Source organism: Mustela putorius, unplaced genomic scaffold (assembly GCF_011764305.1).
Source record: "Mustela putorius furo isolate JIRA1106 unplaced genomic scaffold, ASM1176430v1.1 tig00003863_pilon_pilon_pilon, whole genome shotgun sequence".
Lineage (NCBI taxonomy): Eukaryota > Metazoa > Chordata > Mammalia > Carnivora > Mustelidae > Mustela > Mustela putorius.
The window spans coordinates 17,946,994-17,963,912 of record NW_025422015.1 but is presented as its reverse complement, the minus strand read 5'-3'; the positions used below and the strand labels follow the sequence as shown (position 1 = coordinate 17,963,912).

The 16,919-nt window shown below is 41.8% G+C and overlaps 1 protein-coding gene across 3 annotated transcripts in view; it reads left to right on the top strand.

The window, feature by feature from the left end:
- Positions 1-6,564, top strand: part of PDE7B (phosphodiesterase 7B) — a 310,452-nt gene extending 303,888 nt beyond the window's left edge. For all 3 annotated transcript variants that reach the window (XM_004740264.3, XM_004740265.2, XM_004740266.3), the window contains one exon: positions 2,845-6,564. In XM_004740264.3, coding sequence (XP_004740321.1) covers positions 2,845-3,059 — 215 coding nt within the window. In that variant the 3' untranslated portion in view covers positions 3,060-6,564. The remainder of the gene's footprint in view (positions 1-2,844) is intronic.
- The last annotated feature ends 10,355 nt before the right edge of the window (positions 6,565-16,919 follow it).

The window sequence follows — 16,919 nt, the reverse complement described above, 5'->3', positions numbered from 1 at the left end:
AATTAACCTAGTTACAAAGATCTGAATGACGGATGTAAATATTAAAATAGGTATGTTGAAATTATGGGATTATTGGTGATCCATTTTTTTTTCCAAATTGCCCTTAGTATTGTTGTGTTGTTTTTAAAATTAAACTGATTCTTCCACCCAAAAGAGGAAAACATGGGAGTGTTATAAAACAAAAAGAAAACGAAAAACAAACAAACAAAAACAAACAAACAAAAAAAACCACAAACCAGGAAGAATTCAGGGTGATGACATAGCTACAGAATCCCTGGGAGGCAGTGCAGAGAAGGGAGCAACATCAACAGAAATTCAGCCTTGGTCTCCCTGGAGCCAGTCTCCACTCCAGGTTCCCTTAGTTATGGAGGTTCTGCAGATGCGATTTAAAAGGAATAGACCCTGACCAAAATCCCAACCCTGTGCCGCCGCCCCCCCCCCCCACAATTGTTAAGGCTCTGGCTAGAAAGAAATTTACCAGGCTCTGCTAAAGACATTTTGTGAAATGTCTTTACAAATCCAGGTTGTGTGCTTAACAATTCACATTGTTAAGCACACAACCTGGATTTGCAAGACAGACCTGATTTTAGAGATTCTACCCTGTTGTTGTCATGAGAACACACTTATTTTGTCAGATCATATGTCCTGGTTTTCAGCATAGGAAAATGTGGTTACCATAGATACCTGTTTTTAAAATGGGGTGGGGATTGAGTGACTAGGAAAGGCTCGGTGAGGCTGCAGAAGCACACCAATAAAGAGAAAGAGAAAGAAAAGGTGATGATAAAACAACCTTTCGTACATAAATCTTTCTTAATCTCTGTTCCCCATTCCCGGGCTCTGTAGGGTCAGGGTTGGGAGGTGCATGTATGAAGGCATAGATCAAGCTAAACTACAAAAATCTGGAGATAAAGTCTGATTGATGGGAGCTGCAGGTTTCATGCTCCCAAACGAGGATTTTGCCAGTGGGTCCTAAGTAAGGCAGCTATGTCCTCTGCCCTGATTTCCCCGGGACTGTAACTGTCCCCTTTTTTCCTGTCCCAATCCACAGTGAGAATTTCCCCACGTGCCATCTCAGGTTTGGATCTGATTTTCTGTTTAAGTCATTCATATTCGCCCAAGTGGAAGTGGGATTTAAAATCCCTTTCCCTCTCTCCACTGAATTCTGCATTTTAGAAAGAAGATATTAGATCAAATGAATCTCTAATTGGCGAAAGCTATCGAAGGAGGAAGAGAAAGAGGCTTGCCTTTATTCCCTGTTTGCTCTGAGGCCACCATGCCTCCCTCTCCCCCTCCCAGCCTTCTAGGAGGACACAATCCAGGCAGGCAGTCCCTCGCTTAGAAGAGAGAGCTTGGCATAATGCACTGGGAAGGGATGGAACAGTTTCCCAAATGTGATCGTGCGGAAGTCACTTTCACTTGAAAAAGTACCTCCTGGTGTCTACTCAGACTTCAAAATTGGCTTGCCTAATCTACTATGAGCGCTCTTTATATCGGGCAAGTAGATATATGGGGGATAATTCCCCAAGAACACCAGGAAGAAAATGAGTTGATTTTCAAGTACCAGATTTTTCAATGTTGGATTGATATGAACTTTTTGATATGAACGTACACCTGATAAATATTTACACTTTAAACCTGAAAATAATATCATTTTGTAAGCCATCTTTCTAATATCAAATCTCTCGTACGGTGAAGGATATTAGAAATTAGATATGGAGGTTATGAAGGAAGTGAAGAAAATTCAGGAATAGTAAACAAGAAAATTCAAGGGAATCCTTACTTGTGACTCCCTATATAACCTTATCACTGGCTTAAATTTCCTCCTCAGTCAGGTTTGGGTGATCTAAAATGATCTCATACTACTTAAATCATATTTCACATACAATGAGATAATGCAGAAATGTGAAATAACACTTTGCATGCCTCCATTCTTTTTCCATCTCTGTAGCACCCTCAAAGGCCAAGCATCTGCTGTTTGTTCAATAAAAAGATAATCCAATCAAGCCTTGTAATTCACAGCCTCATAAACATACATTGTCAGTGGAAAATTCGATATGCTAAAAAACACTTTCTCCCCACACCTACATTTCAGTAAAACCTAACTATGTCCAAGTTGGTGATGATTCCAGTCAGTCCAGCCTAGACTAAAAGTCGTCTTGGCTTTAATAAATCATATTTAATATGGAAAGACCCTGACATTGAAATTAAGAGAACAGACATACCGAATATCAACCATTCTTATCTGGTCATCAAGGTAGGGATTTTATACAGGTAAAAATCCCTATCAAAAATGAGCGAAGCTCCGTTTAGTTGCTTAACATAACTGAGAGTAAGATAAAGCTGTAAATCAATACTCTTGAAGAAATATCCTACAGCGTGAAACACACGAATTCCCCCATGGATCTACGGCAACCATACGCCCCTTCCTGATATCATTCCCCCTTTCCTCCTCTCCCGCACCCCCTCCTCAGCTCCAACACAGACTTTTTCCTACCTTCCTGTTCCGATGTCTTTCTCCCTCCGCAAATAACAGCCAAAGGTATGGAGGGTTTACTACGTGCCGGGAGCCTTCTGCGCATTGCACCTGTGTGAAGTCATTTCCTGGTCATAAGAAACCTATGGGTTTGGTCCTCTTCCTAGCTCCTTTTTACAAATGAGGAAACTGAGTCTGGAGGGGTTAAGAAACAAGCCCGGGGTGACACACCAGGTGCTCCCAAACCGAAGTTTAGGGAACATACCTGCTTTTGCCTCTGGAGGGAGCCCAGCGGGGTCTGGGAGTGAGGATGCGGTGGGGTGGGTGTCGTGCCGCCTTCGCGGTGCTGAGCTTGGCCTTGCCCGTTCTAGGTTTCATGAGCTACATCGTGGAGCCACTCTTCCGGGAGTGGGCCCGTTTCACAGGCCCCAGCGCCCTGTCGGAGAACATGCTACGCCACCTGTCCCACAACAAAGCCCAGTGGAAGAGCCTGCTGCCCACGCCCCACAGGAGCGGTGGCGCGGAGCACGCGGGCCAGGGGACTGACAGCGACGTGCCCACTGGGACCAAAGGCGACGCCCCGTAGTCCCAGCCAGTCCGCCCCGGCTCCGCACAGAGAGGAGAACCTCCTGGAGCAGAGGCCTCCTGAGAGGGTGGCAGCTCTTGGCCACCAGGCCAGCCACGTGCTGGGATCCGTCTTGGGCTTTTTGCAAGGCCACCCTCCTCCCACTCACCTGCCTCCTCTCCTTTTTCCAAGTGTACAGAAGCCATCCGTCACCTCAGCATTCGCTGCCGAAATAAGCAACTCCATTCAGGAACGTGGGCGCCGAGGCTCGGGGGGGATGAGGGGGTCAGGTTCGCCCCTCCAGGAGAAGACTGGGGAGTAAGAAAGAGGTGCTCCTGCCATGTCCTCCTCGGGCCCCGGGTCACACTGTGACAGACAGGCGACGGTGGCTGAGTCCAGAGCAGTTTTTTGTTTGTTTTGGGGTTTTTATTTTAGCGTTTGCCATCTGACTGCTGATCTGCATGACAAAAACACCAGCATACTTGGACCTCCAAGGAGATGGGTCTTAAGTGCCAGAGCACAAACGAGAACGTGAGAGAAAGGACCTTCTATTTTAATAATAATTATTATTATAAAAATAATAATAAATCTTTTTAACTTTTATATTTTATGCACTAGACAATGGATCTAAAACTTTGGACTAGGATTACTCAATGTACCCAATCTTGAACAGGGGGTTCATTGTTTTGTTACTGACTTGATGCCACTTGGGGTCAGAGATTTGGCATCTGTTCAATTTAAAAAACCACGTTTCCTATCCGATCCGAGGGGAAGGTGCTGTACAGTTCATTCCTTTGCACCATTAGCCGATCTGTCTTTTATCTACAACTCAGATTCCATGATATGTTTATATGCACACGTGTACATTTTCTGTAAATACCAAGCGCTACTGATTCCCATGCCAAAATACATGAGTATTATGGGATTGCTACCTGTATCAATAATGGCACTGTGAACAGAATACTGTTAGTTTTCATACAAGAGAATGCGTTTGTAAATCTGGTATAGAGTTTATTAATATACTATTGTTTGCAGATAAAGGCCTTAACTTTAAACATCTTTCATCTTCTGAAAGCTGCCCGACTTAAATCCTCACAGATGTCCTTCTGAACTGCCTTCCCATGCCCATCTTTGTGCTTTCCAGCTAAGGTCACAAACCAAAACTGACTAAAGTCTTTGAGGAAATATTCTGGAAACTTCACACGCATTCCGCTTGAGACCATAGTGTTTTATCTATGGCACCAAGCATCGTTTCCTCAGATTAATGGGACCTTTCAACAAGCCTGAAGTCACTTTTCAACACAGCGATGTTGCACACTGTTTTAACAAGCCAGCTGATAAGCTCGTGTTTATGTGACTCTTGTCTTGGACCGTGGCGATGTGTCAACCTCGCAGGAGACACGGCAGGTCTCACAAACCTTCTATGACCCTGTCATCTAACCATCAGGGAACTCCCTGCTTTCCCACCACACTTTGTTTGTTATGGCTACAGTACCAAAGCACCTTTGGTTTATGGTTGGCGTGCATTTCTTTGGCGTTAACAGTAACTGGATTTTTCTTTTTCCTTAATTTCGTGTGAACAACTACTCAATTATCTAGCTGAAGCTAACATTATTGAAATCAAGAAAACATTTCAGTTTTGCAACCGAATTTACCTTCCTGGCAGGTCATCGTGATTCATTACAGTTCTAGCTAACAGAGACACCTTGGAATCTCGTTGGTCATTTTTTTCGACAGACTCTTGGTCGGGAAATCAGTTTGTTACTGCATCCTTCTCTGGTGACTGAGCTCTGTGCATTCAACCTTTTCTTTCAAAGTTCTAGCTTAAATAATGTTACATGAAAATTGGCATGTCCCTTTCTTCTTACCTTAAATAATGTTGTAGTGGGAGAATGATAATATGATCATTTCTGCCACTATCGAGCTGTTTCGCAAGCTGACAAACTGACAGCTAACTCTCGTTTCCTACTTGCAACTCTTGTGGGTTTTCTCCCCTCCTAACATACAAATGAAATGTTGGAAACTAAATGGTTTGTACTAAGTTTCTGTAGAGACACTGAGGCTTGCCGAGTGAAGGTTTAGGGGACGTTTTGGAAAGTTGGTTATATTTTCATTAAAGTAGGAGAGATTGTCAGATGGTACTAAAGAAAGTGTGAAAAACCTCACGAAATGGGTGGATGAGAAGTTGAAATTGTTGATATGGGTAAGAGAGAAGTTGTGAAATCTCAACACTAACTTTTTTTTCTCTGTAATAGCTATGAACTGACACAGGATTCTTTATTGCTTTCATCCTCTGGAGCTCTCAGCTGGGTAAGGCCTCGAAAGAGAAAATGTTGAATGTATTCCTGCTTCTGAATCTCTCTTACTTTGGTCTGATGGTGCAGAGAGAGCTTTTGAGTGGTCTGTGTTTAACGTACCTGAGATCAAATGAAGAAAAGCAATTGTCAAGGATGGTACAGTGGAGAAAAGAGAAGATGCTATTCGAGCGAATGGGACCTCTGTCTTGGGTTTAAGAAATGGACTTTGTTTAAATTATATTTATATTGTAACTTAAATAAGTAAGGTTGGAGGCATTTTTAGTAGTTCCAAGTTCATAGGACAGAAGCCTATTTTACAATTAGGTCTTGAAGAAGAGCTCACAGAGAAAACCACCGGATATCCGATTATGATGCAGCTACTAGTATAATCCAAATTTGAAGTAGAAGGAGACACGATGCATAAACTAGATGCATTTTTCTCCTTCTTTCTGGAGTTTTCTTGAGTTCCTTGCTTTCTGGCAAAAAAAGAAAAAAAAAAGAAAGAAAGAAAGAGAATGTGAAAACTTTTTTTTTTTTTTCCTGCCTAGTAGTGGCTCCCTTTCGATAGAGGAGTTCATTGCTAGTTAAGACACAGCTGTTGGATCAAGCATGGATTTTATCTTTATATTCTCCTCCTGGTCCATGGACCACCAATAGTTGACTTACCAAGTTTAATTCTGTCATTACTTGAGAAGAAAGGAATCAAAGGGCTATTTTTAGTAAGCAAAACAGAGTTCAGATCAATTTAAGAGAGAGAGAATATATATCACTGCCAGGTCTGATTGTCAAAGCCTGCTTTTCCTTTAACAGAACCCGTGAGTATGCAGAAACTTGTTCATGAAGCCCTAACCTACCCGAACTACTCCAGGCTGAGTAAAAATCCAGCTCTCTTTCCACCTGCTTAAGGCTTCTCACAAAGGCATTTGGAGCGTGTCCAGCGACACTGTCTTCAGATAGTGCTTCCTACAAAACACAGACTTGTTTTGTAATCTTTTCTCTTGTTGAATCAGATCCGCTCACTGATTTGAATTTGGTTATGAGCTTGTGTCTCACTGTATTTCTTATGTTCTGTTCTTTTAAGCAAACCCTTAAAATTGTGTTGTTTTGTGTATACATGTGAGATTTGGAAAACAAACAAACACCTTGTGAGTTTTGCTCAAAATGTGGCCTAAATATCCATTGGCATGTCTAGATCAACGATTGAAAATAAAGATAATTTCCTAAAAACATCAAAGCTTGAAAATATACTGATTCTCACCAGGTAACATGTTATAAGCAAAACAATCAGATTCAACAATGAAGCCCAGCTGTTCAGGAGAGGAAACTTGCAAGGGAAAAATGCACAGATACAGACAGGTTCTTCATGTGACTCATCCTACTTGGGGCTGCAGAAACAGCCCTGTCCATGAAGGCATCTCTTGCCAGTTAGTCCCAAGTTCAGGAAAGAAGGCTCTCATTCTCCCACCATGCAGTTCTACACTTCCCCTGAGTCCTGATATTTTTCTGTTTCACATTTGTCAAACTCATATATGAGTGAGAATAAGGTACAATGGATTAGGTTGTAAAGACAAAGCTGACTTCATTCAATAATTACCTGTGAAAAATATGGTTTTGCAGATTTCAGGACTAGAAACCATCAAGAACAAATAGAACAGTTCAGGAAGGACAACTGAGTGTCCTAAACCCATCTGGAAATAGAGGAGAAAAAAATCACCACCCTTGCTTCCCAGAAACAACCTTGTATCTGCATGGTCTCTTCATGTCCCTTTTTATTAAGATTAGATACAGAATCTCACCCCCTTCAGGCTTCCCTGTGTCTGAAAACAAAGCCACTTTTTCATTTGTGGATATTTGATATCATAAGATCAAAATCAAAATTGAGAACCCAGTGGTTTTCCAAATAACAGTCAGACATGATCTTCAAATGGCCCCAAGAACCTAGCTGAGACATTGTGCACTAAGTCAAGCCTATGTGAGCAATTGAATTTCAATTCCACAAATATTGATTGAGGATCTACTCTGTGCCAGAGGTTGCACTAGAGACTTGAGATATAAAAAGATTCCATTTCTCCAGGAGAAATCAGACTGTGTCAGAGACCAGCACGGCCAGTGAATGCTTCTTAGAGAATCCGTGAGAACACCTGTAAGGCCTCAGCCACCGATAAAGCTCTCTCCCCGAGTACAACATAGCAGAACATAGATAAGCTTGGAGACTGTAGGGGCCAAGGCAGGCTACCCCAAAATGTGCCATGTCAGCATATTGAATATTTTAAATAAAAGTTACTTACGTGACAGCCTACGTAAGGATACTCAGACCATCCTCTGTCCCCCTGAAAGCAGGCACTAAATCTCCCATGTATAAAGGTAGCCTCCTGTACCAAGAGGTAAAGACATCCTTGTCACCAGAGATGGGAAATTTAGAGCCAAGAAGGCTGTGTAAACAACTTTTCACACTCTACTAATTTGCTACCCCAGCCCAAATTCTGTTTAGCATTCTTTACTAATTGAAGCTTCCAAAATTGAGTTTTCTTCATCTTGTCAATTCCTCCCAACCTATTGTCTTTGTGTAAAGAGTGTAAAACTGCCAGCCTTGGTCATTTCTTTAGGTCTCAGTTTCATTATTGGGCCTCCATGGGCACATCATCAAACTTTGGGTTTTTCTCCTGTTAATCTGTCTCACGTATATGTAATTCTTAGTTCAACTAGAAAAACCTTGGACTGAGGAATATTTCTTCCTCTCCTTCAAGACAATAGTGGGTCCCAATCTTGATTCAGTCACTAAATTATTCTGAGACTTCAGGGAAGTTACTGAACATCTATAAAATTATTTCCAGACAGGGGACCTGGGTGGCTCAGCTGGTTGGGTGTCCAACTCTTAATCTCAGCTTAGGTCTTGATCTCAAGCCCTAAGATCATGAGTTCAAGCCCCATGTTGGGTCCCACACTGGGTGTAGAGCCTTCTTTAAAAAAAAAAAAAATGCATTTTCAGATAGTAATATCTTTCATGGTATTGTTGTGGCAATTAAAAAAGACCAAATACAAAAAGCACCAACCGAATATTCTGTCTATATGTGGTAGGCTTTTCAAGAGATGCAAGTTCTCTCCTCATCAATGACAAGAAGTTTGGCAAATAGCCATTCACAAGTGAGTAAGTATGTGAAGAATATATGGGGGGGAAATGCAGTGAAGAAAAGCTGGTAATTTTATGTTAGGAAGTCAAACTCATTTTCATATTTTTTCAAAACAGTTGATTAACTTATGTATTTATTTATTTGCAAGGTGGGATTAAATGATTATCCCTTCAATCCATTCCTCAAATGAAAGCTCTGTCTCAGCTTCCCATGACCTTAGCTTAGCTTTCTATACTCTAGAGTGGAAGATAGTGGATCTTCTGTTTGCTGTTCTGTCCGAAATTTCTGTGAAGGAAACAGGTCCTAAAAACAAAAGAAGAATCATTTACCTCCTTTGCATATGCTCTACTTCTGACTGGTGATGGCTCTGTTCTTCTGAGTCCAGCCCTGAAAGCTTCATTGCTTTTTTGTAGGCTCCACTGTGCGCGGAAGTTGGTGCCTCCCAGACACACACCACTCACATTTCCAGACGCGTTCTCAGCCAGTGCTCACCATCTGTCCCACAGCAGGACCAAAAGCAGAGGCACTCCTCAAGTAACATGCCGTCAGAGAAAGGAGAAGACACATTTTTGCATCTGTGAGAATGCAATGGACATTTAAGCAATGACTACCCAGGGAGTTTTTAGCTACAGAACAGTCCATGACGGGATTTTTATTTTTTTTCCAAACTTTCTTTCTTCTCTCTTCTTTCTTCTTTCCGGAGAGATTATTAGAAAAATTTTAAGTTTTAGCTGATAGGATTATTGCCTTGTCTCAGCTGTCTAAGCAACAATGTGTCTTAGATTCAATTGCCTGGAATGTTTTAAGTTCTAGTATGGCAAGATTTAATCTTTAGTAATTTTTTTCCTCTTTTAAGGAGGCAATGCCTAGAGTTGCCTAGAGTTTTAAAAGTGTGGGCACTGAGGTCAACAGACCAGAATTCAAATCCCTTGTTATTACTTGCTGCTTAACTCCAGGCAGATAATTTGTTTGATCTCTCTGAGCCTCCATTTCCTCACGTGCGTGTAAAATGAGAGTAACACCTACCTTCCAGGGTGGTTGTGACGTCAAAATTAGAAAACATATATAAAACATACAGCATGTTTTCTAATAGAGTGTCCTCAACAAATGTAAGTTCCTATATCATTTAAAACAAATATACAAATTGAGGGTTGGGATATACCTTTTACTTTCTCTAGGTTGTACAGTTTTTGTGCAAAAGAAAACACAAGAACGCTTAATAGACATTGGGAATGATTATATCTGTAGGTGACCAGCTTGATCATGAAATAATCCTTATAAAATATAGGATACAATATTTTTACAAAATATTGTAAAAATGATTGTAAAAGAAGACAATGTTCTTCAGGCACTAAGGATACACTGATAAGACCAGGGAATATAAGGAACTTTTCTGATTATAAAGTAAATACTCAGCCCAGTCAGAGACGATCATCTGTTTAATCTAAGCCCTTCCTAGAACTGATGACAATACAATCCTGGTTAGAAAGGATTAGTTAGCAAACAAAATTTGATAACTTGTCACGTTTTCATGAATTCCATTCATATCCTACAAATCCTATCTATAGAAGTTTCCAGTGGCCATTCCTTTTGCAACTTTATCAGAGGCAGAGAAGTCAAGTACAGCCTCTATAAATAAAAGACCCTAAAATAGATTCTGTTCCTCTAAACATTTTCAAAATTGCTTAAAAATGTGTCTGCCAGACCCAGCAATGGCACTACTGGGTATTTACCCCAAAGATAAAAATATAGTGATGGAAGGGGCATGTGCACCCCAATGTTTACAGCAGCAGTGTCCACAATAGCCAAACTATGGAAAGAGCTTAAATGTCCATCAACAGATGAATGGATATGGTATGCGCATGTGCGTGTGCACACACACACACACACACACACAAAATAGAATATTACACAGCCATCAAAAACCTGAAATCTTGCCATTTGTAACAACATGGGTGGAACTAGAGGGTATTATGCTAGGCGAAATAAGTCAAGCAGAGAGGGACAATTATATGATCTCACTGATTTGAGGAATTTGAGAAACAAGACAGGATTATAGGGGAGAGGAGGGAAAAATGAAGTTGAAACCAGAGAGGGAGACAAAACTTAAGAGACTATTGGCCTTAGGAAACAAACTGAGGGTCGCTGGAGTGCAATGGGATGGGAGGGATGGGGCAGCTGGGGGGACACTGGGGAGCCTGTGTGCTATCGTGAGTGCTGGGAATTGTGAAAGACGATGAATCACACAGACCTGTACCCCTGAAACAAATAATACATTATATGTTAAAATAATAATAATACTAAATAAATGACTGGGCGGGTGGCAGGGGTGGGGGAGGAGGGGATGTGTCCACCAGAGTGCCTGAGTGGCTCAGTCAGATAACCATCTGACTCTTGACTTAGGCTTAGGTCATGAATTCGGGTAGATCAAGCCCCAGGTAAGGTTCCACAGTCTGCTTCTCCCTCTCCTTTTGCTCCTCCCCCTGCTCATTCTCTTTCTCTTTAATTCTCTCTCTCTCTCTCTCTCTCTCTCTCTCTCAAATAAAAAAAATCCTTTTTTTAAAAACTGTGTGTGCCAAAAGTTGTTTAAGCATTACCTGGAGAAAAGAAGTCTTCATAGCCCATGAAGTTTGAGGATCAATAGCTTAAACACACAAGTTTCTCTTCTGCGTGCTTCTCAGAGCCTCCCATGGGCTAATGGACAACTCCAACAAGATGATATGGCTGGTATTTCTTGTTTAGATCTAATATTGGTTTCATATCATGAAGTCTTCCTATATCACACCAACCCAGGATGATCTCCCCCATTTATTTTACTGCCCTAGTATTGTTAGTGACTATCAGTTATCTGTTCTTATCTGTGATGTATGTGTGTGTGTTCTGCCCAACTTGAAACTTATGGTAACACTGTGGTTAGCTTGCCTGAGTTTGTGGCATGATTTTACCACTTACTAGATTTCTGACCTCAGGCAGGTTTCCCAAATTTTTGTCTCAGCTTCTGCATTGGTAACCTGCTAATAAAAATAGGACCTATTTCATAGAGTTTCTGAAGACTCATAGAATTCATAAATGCAAAAACTCTGGACAGGGCACGGCTCATAGAAAGTACTCAGTAAGTGTTGGCAAAAACCAACATCTGCTCCCTTGCGCCTGCATCACCTCTCAGACCAGATTTGTTAAGTTCTTTGGTGACAGGATCACTACCTTTTTAAATATATTCTCCTATAGTACAGCACAGAAATTCCTGAATAAATACTTCTTAAATGAAAGAATATATTTGGATTGATAAATTGAAAATCATATCAGAATAATAGGTTAACATTTAAAACCAAGCAAATGAGTACCAGTTGCAACCATAAATGCCCCCAATAATTTGAATAGAAAGGTTGTTTTTCAGGAACACAGATTGCTACCTGCTGGACTTTTATTCTTTCTAACAACCTGGTTCAAGAAAAAAGAAGGTTTTCTCCTCCTAATTTGTAAGTCTACTCTTCTGAGCGATGAGGACAAAGATCAAGGCCCTGAGAGACTTGAGGTCCAAAGACCTCCAAGTTTTTCCCATCCAACTGGAAAAAGAGACTAGAAGGACTAAAGGAAGAACAGTTAGAAGAACTACTAACTGGCTTCCTTTGCAGGGAAAACAAAAGTCCCCTACCGTAACATACAATCCAAGAGAGACAATTCCAGGCCTCATCTTTGACAAGGAGCATGGGAGTAGCAGGTGATTCTCCTATTTTATCCCTGTGATTACACATGACCTAACCCTGCTCTTTTTCCCAGGAAGCATTACACTTGCATTTTAAAAGTTGTCAGCAAAGTAAGCTAAGGGACCAAAGTAAAGGGTCAGGGTTTGTTTTTTGTTTGTTTTTTTATTTTTTTTTTTTCCTATTTCTCACTGCGCTATTTCATTTGGCTTTGTCTAACAGGAGAGTCAGACTTTACACTTCAGTGGACTTTCAGCCACACAAACACATACAAAAAAGCTTATAAGTCAAAATAGATACCGATTGTGTGACAGTAGCATAAGGGAGAAGTACATTCTGTAATTACAGACAGATTTGCAAGTGTGAACCTGACGGAGATGGGGGAGCAACAAGTTCTCATAGATCTTTCAATTCTTTGGTTATGTAACATGCTACGAGATCCTTCCTTCAAGCTTCCACTGACTTTAGCTCTTAAAAATGTATTCATCATCCCACGGAAAGCTTTTCAAAAAATACCTTTTGCAATGACATTTTCTTTACCTTCAAGTCCACCAGGAAGGTTCAGATTTTCTTCATGCTCATCAACTTCTTTTTTGAACAGCAGCTTTCCAGTCTTTAGGCACAATTGCAGGGATGTCCAGTCCCAACAACAGCCTGCAGACTTGGCGGGAAGGCAGCCCATCACCCCCACACTGATCGTCAGGCACTCGTGGCCCAGACCGGGAAGCTGGGGCACCAACACCAGCCCACAAGCAGCATGAGAGGAGAGAAACTTCAATGCGGCCAGAGGTCCACACAGCCTCCATCTGCTGCCGGCTTGGGTAAGTACGAGTTTTGTGTCAGATTGCCTTGGGGTTGTGGGCAAAGGGGAGAACACCTGAGTTGAACATCTAAAGTGTTTACTGCATGCTTTTTTTTCTTTTTTAAGATTTTATTTATTTATTAGACCGAAGGAGAGCACAAGGTGAGGTTGGGGGCGAGTGACAGGCAGAGGAAGATGGAGAAGCAGACTCCCTGCTAAGCAGGGAGCCCGATGCGGGACTCAATGCCAGGACCCTGGGATCGTGACCCGAGCCGAAGGCAGAGACCTCACCAACTGAGCCACCCAGGTGCCCCATTTCCTACATGTTCAAGTTCTGTCGGGCCAGCAAACAAACCAGAGAGCAAACAATGACTGAACATGATTGTTTCCTCTTTGTCATATTCAGAGTTAAGTGTTTTAGGGACACTTCAGTGTTTTTTTATACATGGTTGGTAAAGGCTCTGATCACATGTCAAGTATGCCATTGTGCTTCGTCCATAGAGATCACAGCCTTGTCAGAAGTGATCTCTGAGACTTCATTTCATTTCTGAAACAAGAATAATACAGCCCATTTCGCAGATTTGTCGTGAGGATTTTGGCTACTGTACGTGGAGCACCGTAGGCGGTGTCTTGCATTACCTCCTTACTGTCACTTAGTGAAGAACAGGAGTTCCCGAGCAAAATCCATGGTGCTCCCTCTGCTCCATTTGCTGCAAGAGATTATTTAATTCTTCGAACTCAAATGAAACTGTCAACAGGTATAGGATGCAAGGAGGAGACGTGACTAGGGGAGTGAACTGATAATGATTTTTCTTCAATACATGAGGGAAATAAGCATAAGGGGGGAAAAAAGAAAAGAAAGAATAAGCAAGATGAAACAAAATGACTCCTCCCCTTGTGTGTGAGTGTCTTAGAGCTTCTGCTGAACTACCATAAACCGGGGGCTTAACACAGTACAGGGTTATTCTCTCACAGCTCTAGAGGGGAGAAATCTGAAACCAAGGTGTCAGCAGTGCCTGAAGTCTCTAGGGAAGAATCCTTTGTCACCTCTTCCAGCATCTGGGCGTTGACAGCCATCTTTGTGCTTTTGAACTTGTCGCCACATAACTCTGATTTTTATCTACATTTTCACAGGGCCATCTTCCTTGTGTCTCTGTGTCTGTCTTCTCATCTTATGAAGACCCCAGTCTTGGGATTAGGGTCCACTCTCACCCAGTTCAACCTCATCATAACTAATTACATCTATGAAGACCTTATTTCCAAATAAGGTCCCGTTCTGACCTTCTGCCTAGACATGAGTGTTGGGAGTGGGGGTGGATTTTCAGACCAGTACACCGTGACATCCCTCACTCATCCACTCCCTGCTTCACCTCCCATCTCCCTCACACCCAGCCCATACACACAACCTGCACATCTTCCAGATTTCTCCTGAGTGATGCCATGGGGACAGATTTCTTCTTCAGGTTTGAGGTAGGGTTGCTTCTACATATTTGGAGGTAGTCTAGAGAAGTCTCACAGAAAGGAGGATTGAAAGCACATCTTCTTTTCTTTCTTCTATATTCTTTTCTTACTAATTCAAATCTGCCTGAGGGGAAAAAAGAATTTCCAGGGCACTGGGGTGACTCAGTCAGTTAAGCGTCTGACTCTTGATTTCAGTTCAGGTCATGATCTCAGAGTCATGAGATGGATCCTCGTGGGGAGCCTGCTTAAGATTCTCTCTCTCGCTCTCCCTCTGCCCCTACACCCCTTAAAAAAAAGGTTTCCAAAATCCCACTGGCATCAGCCATCTTGAAATGACAAAGTGAGTCTTGTTCCGTATTTCAGCTTCTCCTCTCTCTCATTATCATCAATGATCAGGTCCTTCAATCCATTCATTCATCCGTTTGACAAATATACACAAAGCACCAAGCTTGTGTTAGGCACTGGGGATACAATGATGACCACCTTCGCCATGTTGACAGTTAAAGTAAACAACTAGAGAAAACTCACTCCAGAAAACTGTGTCCTCAGGGTATGGTTTGTGACTAAAGCAATGGCTGGTGCAAAGACAGAGAATGTAAGTGTGTGTTTGTCTTGGAACAAATCTGGGAGCCTTAGAGAACCTAATAGAAGGGTCAGGAAGGAGAACTGCAGCAGGAGAAGGTTGGATTAGAGTAACATGGGGTATGAGGATGCAGGAGGACATAAAAGACCAGAGGAAACATCATTCGTAGGTAATAAACTAGGTGGGAGGGTGGACTGAAGTAGCCATTAACCCTCCCAGAAAATTAGTCCCAACATCCCCCACCCTGTGGCTTGGATGGACTCGGGGATTTACAGAGTCTTCTTAGATATACATTTTAAGCCTTAGGGAAATGAGGAGACTTTGAGTTCTTAAAAGACATAACATTTGGTCTGGATTGACTGTGATGGTCACAGGGAGGCTCTGGGCATGAGGCAGTCCACACATGAATAAAGAGAGAATGGTTGGGAGAACCCAAACCAGAGAACCTGGAAGAGAAGAGGGTGGTAGGAATAGGATCCCTAAGGGAGCATTAATGACTGGGAGATCTTGGCATATAACCAGCTCCACTCTTCCCTCTGGGGCTCCAAGCCCAGCAATCCTACAGTCCACCCCTGCAGATTCTGTGTGCTCTCTGGAGATACTAACAGGGTCTATAACTGACACTTTTCAAGCTTCCTTTGTACTGTGTCCCCAGAGGTCAACTGAGAGCCTAGGCATCTTGCTGTGACAGGGAGGGCCATCAGGCCTGCCAGTTTTTTGGATGAAATGGAGACCCACAATAAGGAAAAATAGAAAGAAATCTATCCCTTACCAATTAAATGGGCCACTCTTAAATGATGGAGAACACCATGGAGGAGCAAAGACCAAACACAGGTACTGAAAGGTAAATGATTTTTTAATAAAGACTTCCAATTACACCCTGGAAATGCAGGCAGTCCTCCTATAAAGTATAAATCAAGAATATCCATAAAAATATATCTAAGTTCAGGGCCCATGTTCAGGGGAAAAAAGAGAGGCCCAGTAAACAGCTAGAAAAAGGGCCCCCCTCAAGACCTTTTCCATCAGACCAGAGTAGGCTCCCAAAAACCAATGGAGAGCATAAAGAAAAAAGAGATAACTTGACAGCATCCCTATGGCACAATGATTTCTTATTAACCTTTAATTTAAGAAATAGACCATTCTTAGAATTTGAGAACTTGCTAGAAAATAAAATATCTCTTTGTCTCTGAAAGTGGCCTTGCTGTCCAGAAACCTCCAAACCTTCCTGGAATTTTTATTTAGAATTCCAGAGACTTCCATAAAGATTTTTCAAATGCAATCACATCTTCTACTAACATTATATGCAGGGACGTGGGCAGGAGGGGGACTTCTTCCTCCCAAAATCACAGGGTTTATAATCCAACATTCTCTAGAAATAAAAGCTAAATATGATAATTCTACTATGAACAACAGCAAGCACCAGTTTCAAGCAGAATTTAATTTCCAAATCAAGACCCAAGTCAGCAGTCATTGTGCTAAAACATACAATGTACTGAAGTTATACGAGCACATTGGGTTAGTCCAAGAAAGATTTTCAAGAAAAATAGAGAATGGCTTGGTTTGGATGGTTACTAAAATTTCTGGAAGACTAGTCATTAAAAGAATTCAACATTTCAACATTTAGGATGTTAGTATCTCCCCCCACCACCCCCAACCACCATTCTAATACAATTAGCCAGCAGTTGTCCACCAAGCCAGTAATTTCTAGCAACAGCATGGAGGGATGGTTACAGATTGCCTCAAACTGAATTCTGGCTCAGTCACTTACTAGCTGTTAATCACTTGACTAATTTCTCTCTCTCTCTCTTTTAAGATTTTATTTATTTGTTTGTTTGTTTGTTTGTTTGTTTGAGAGAGGGGGACCATGCATGAGAGCGGGGAGAGGAAAAGGGAAGAATCCCAA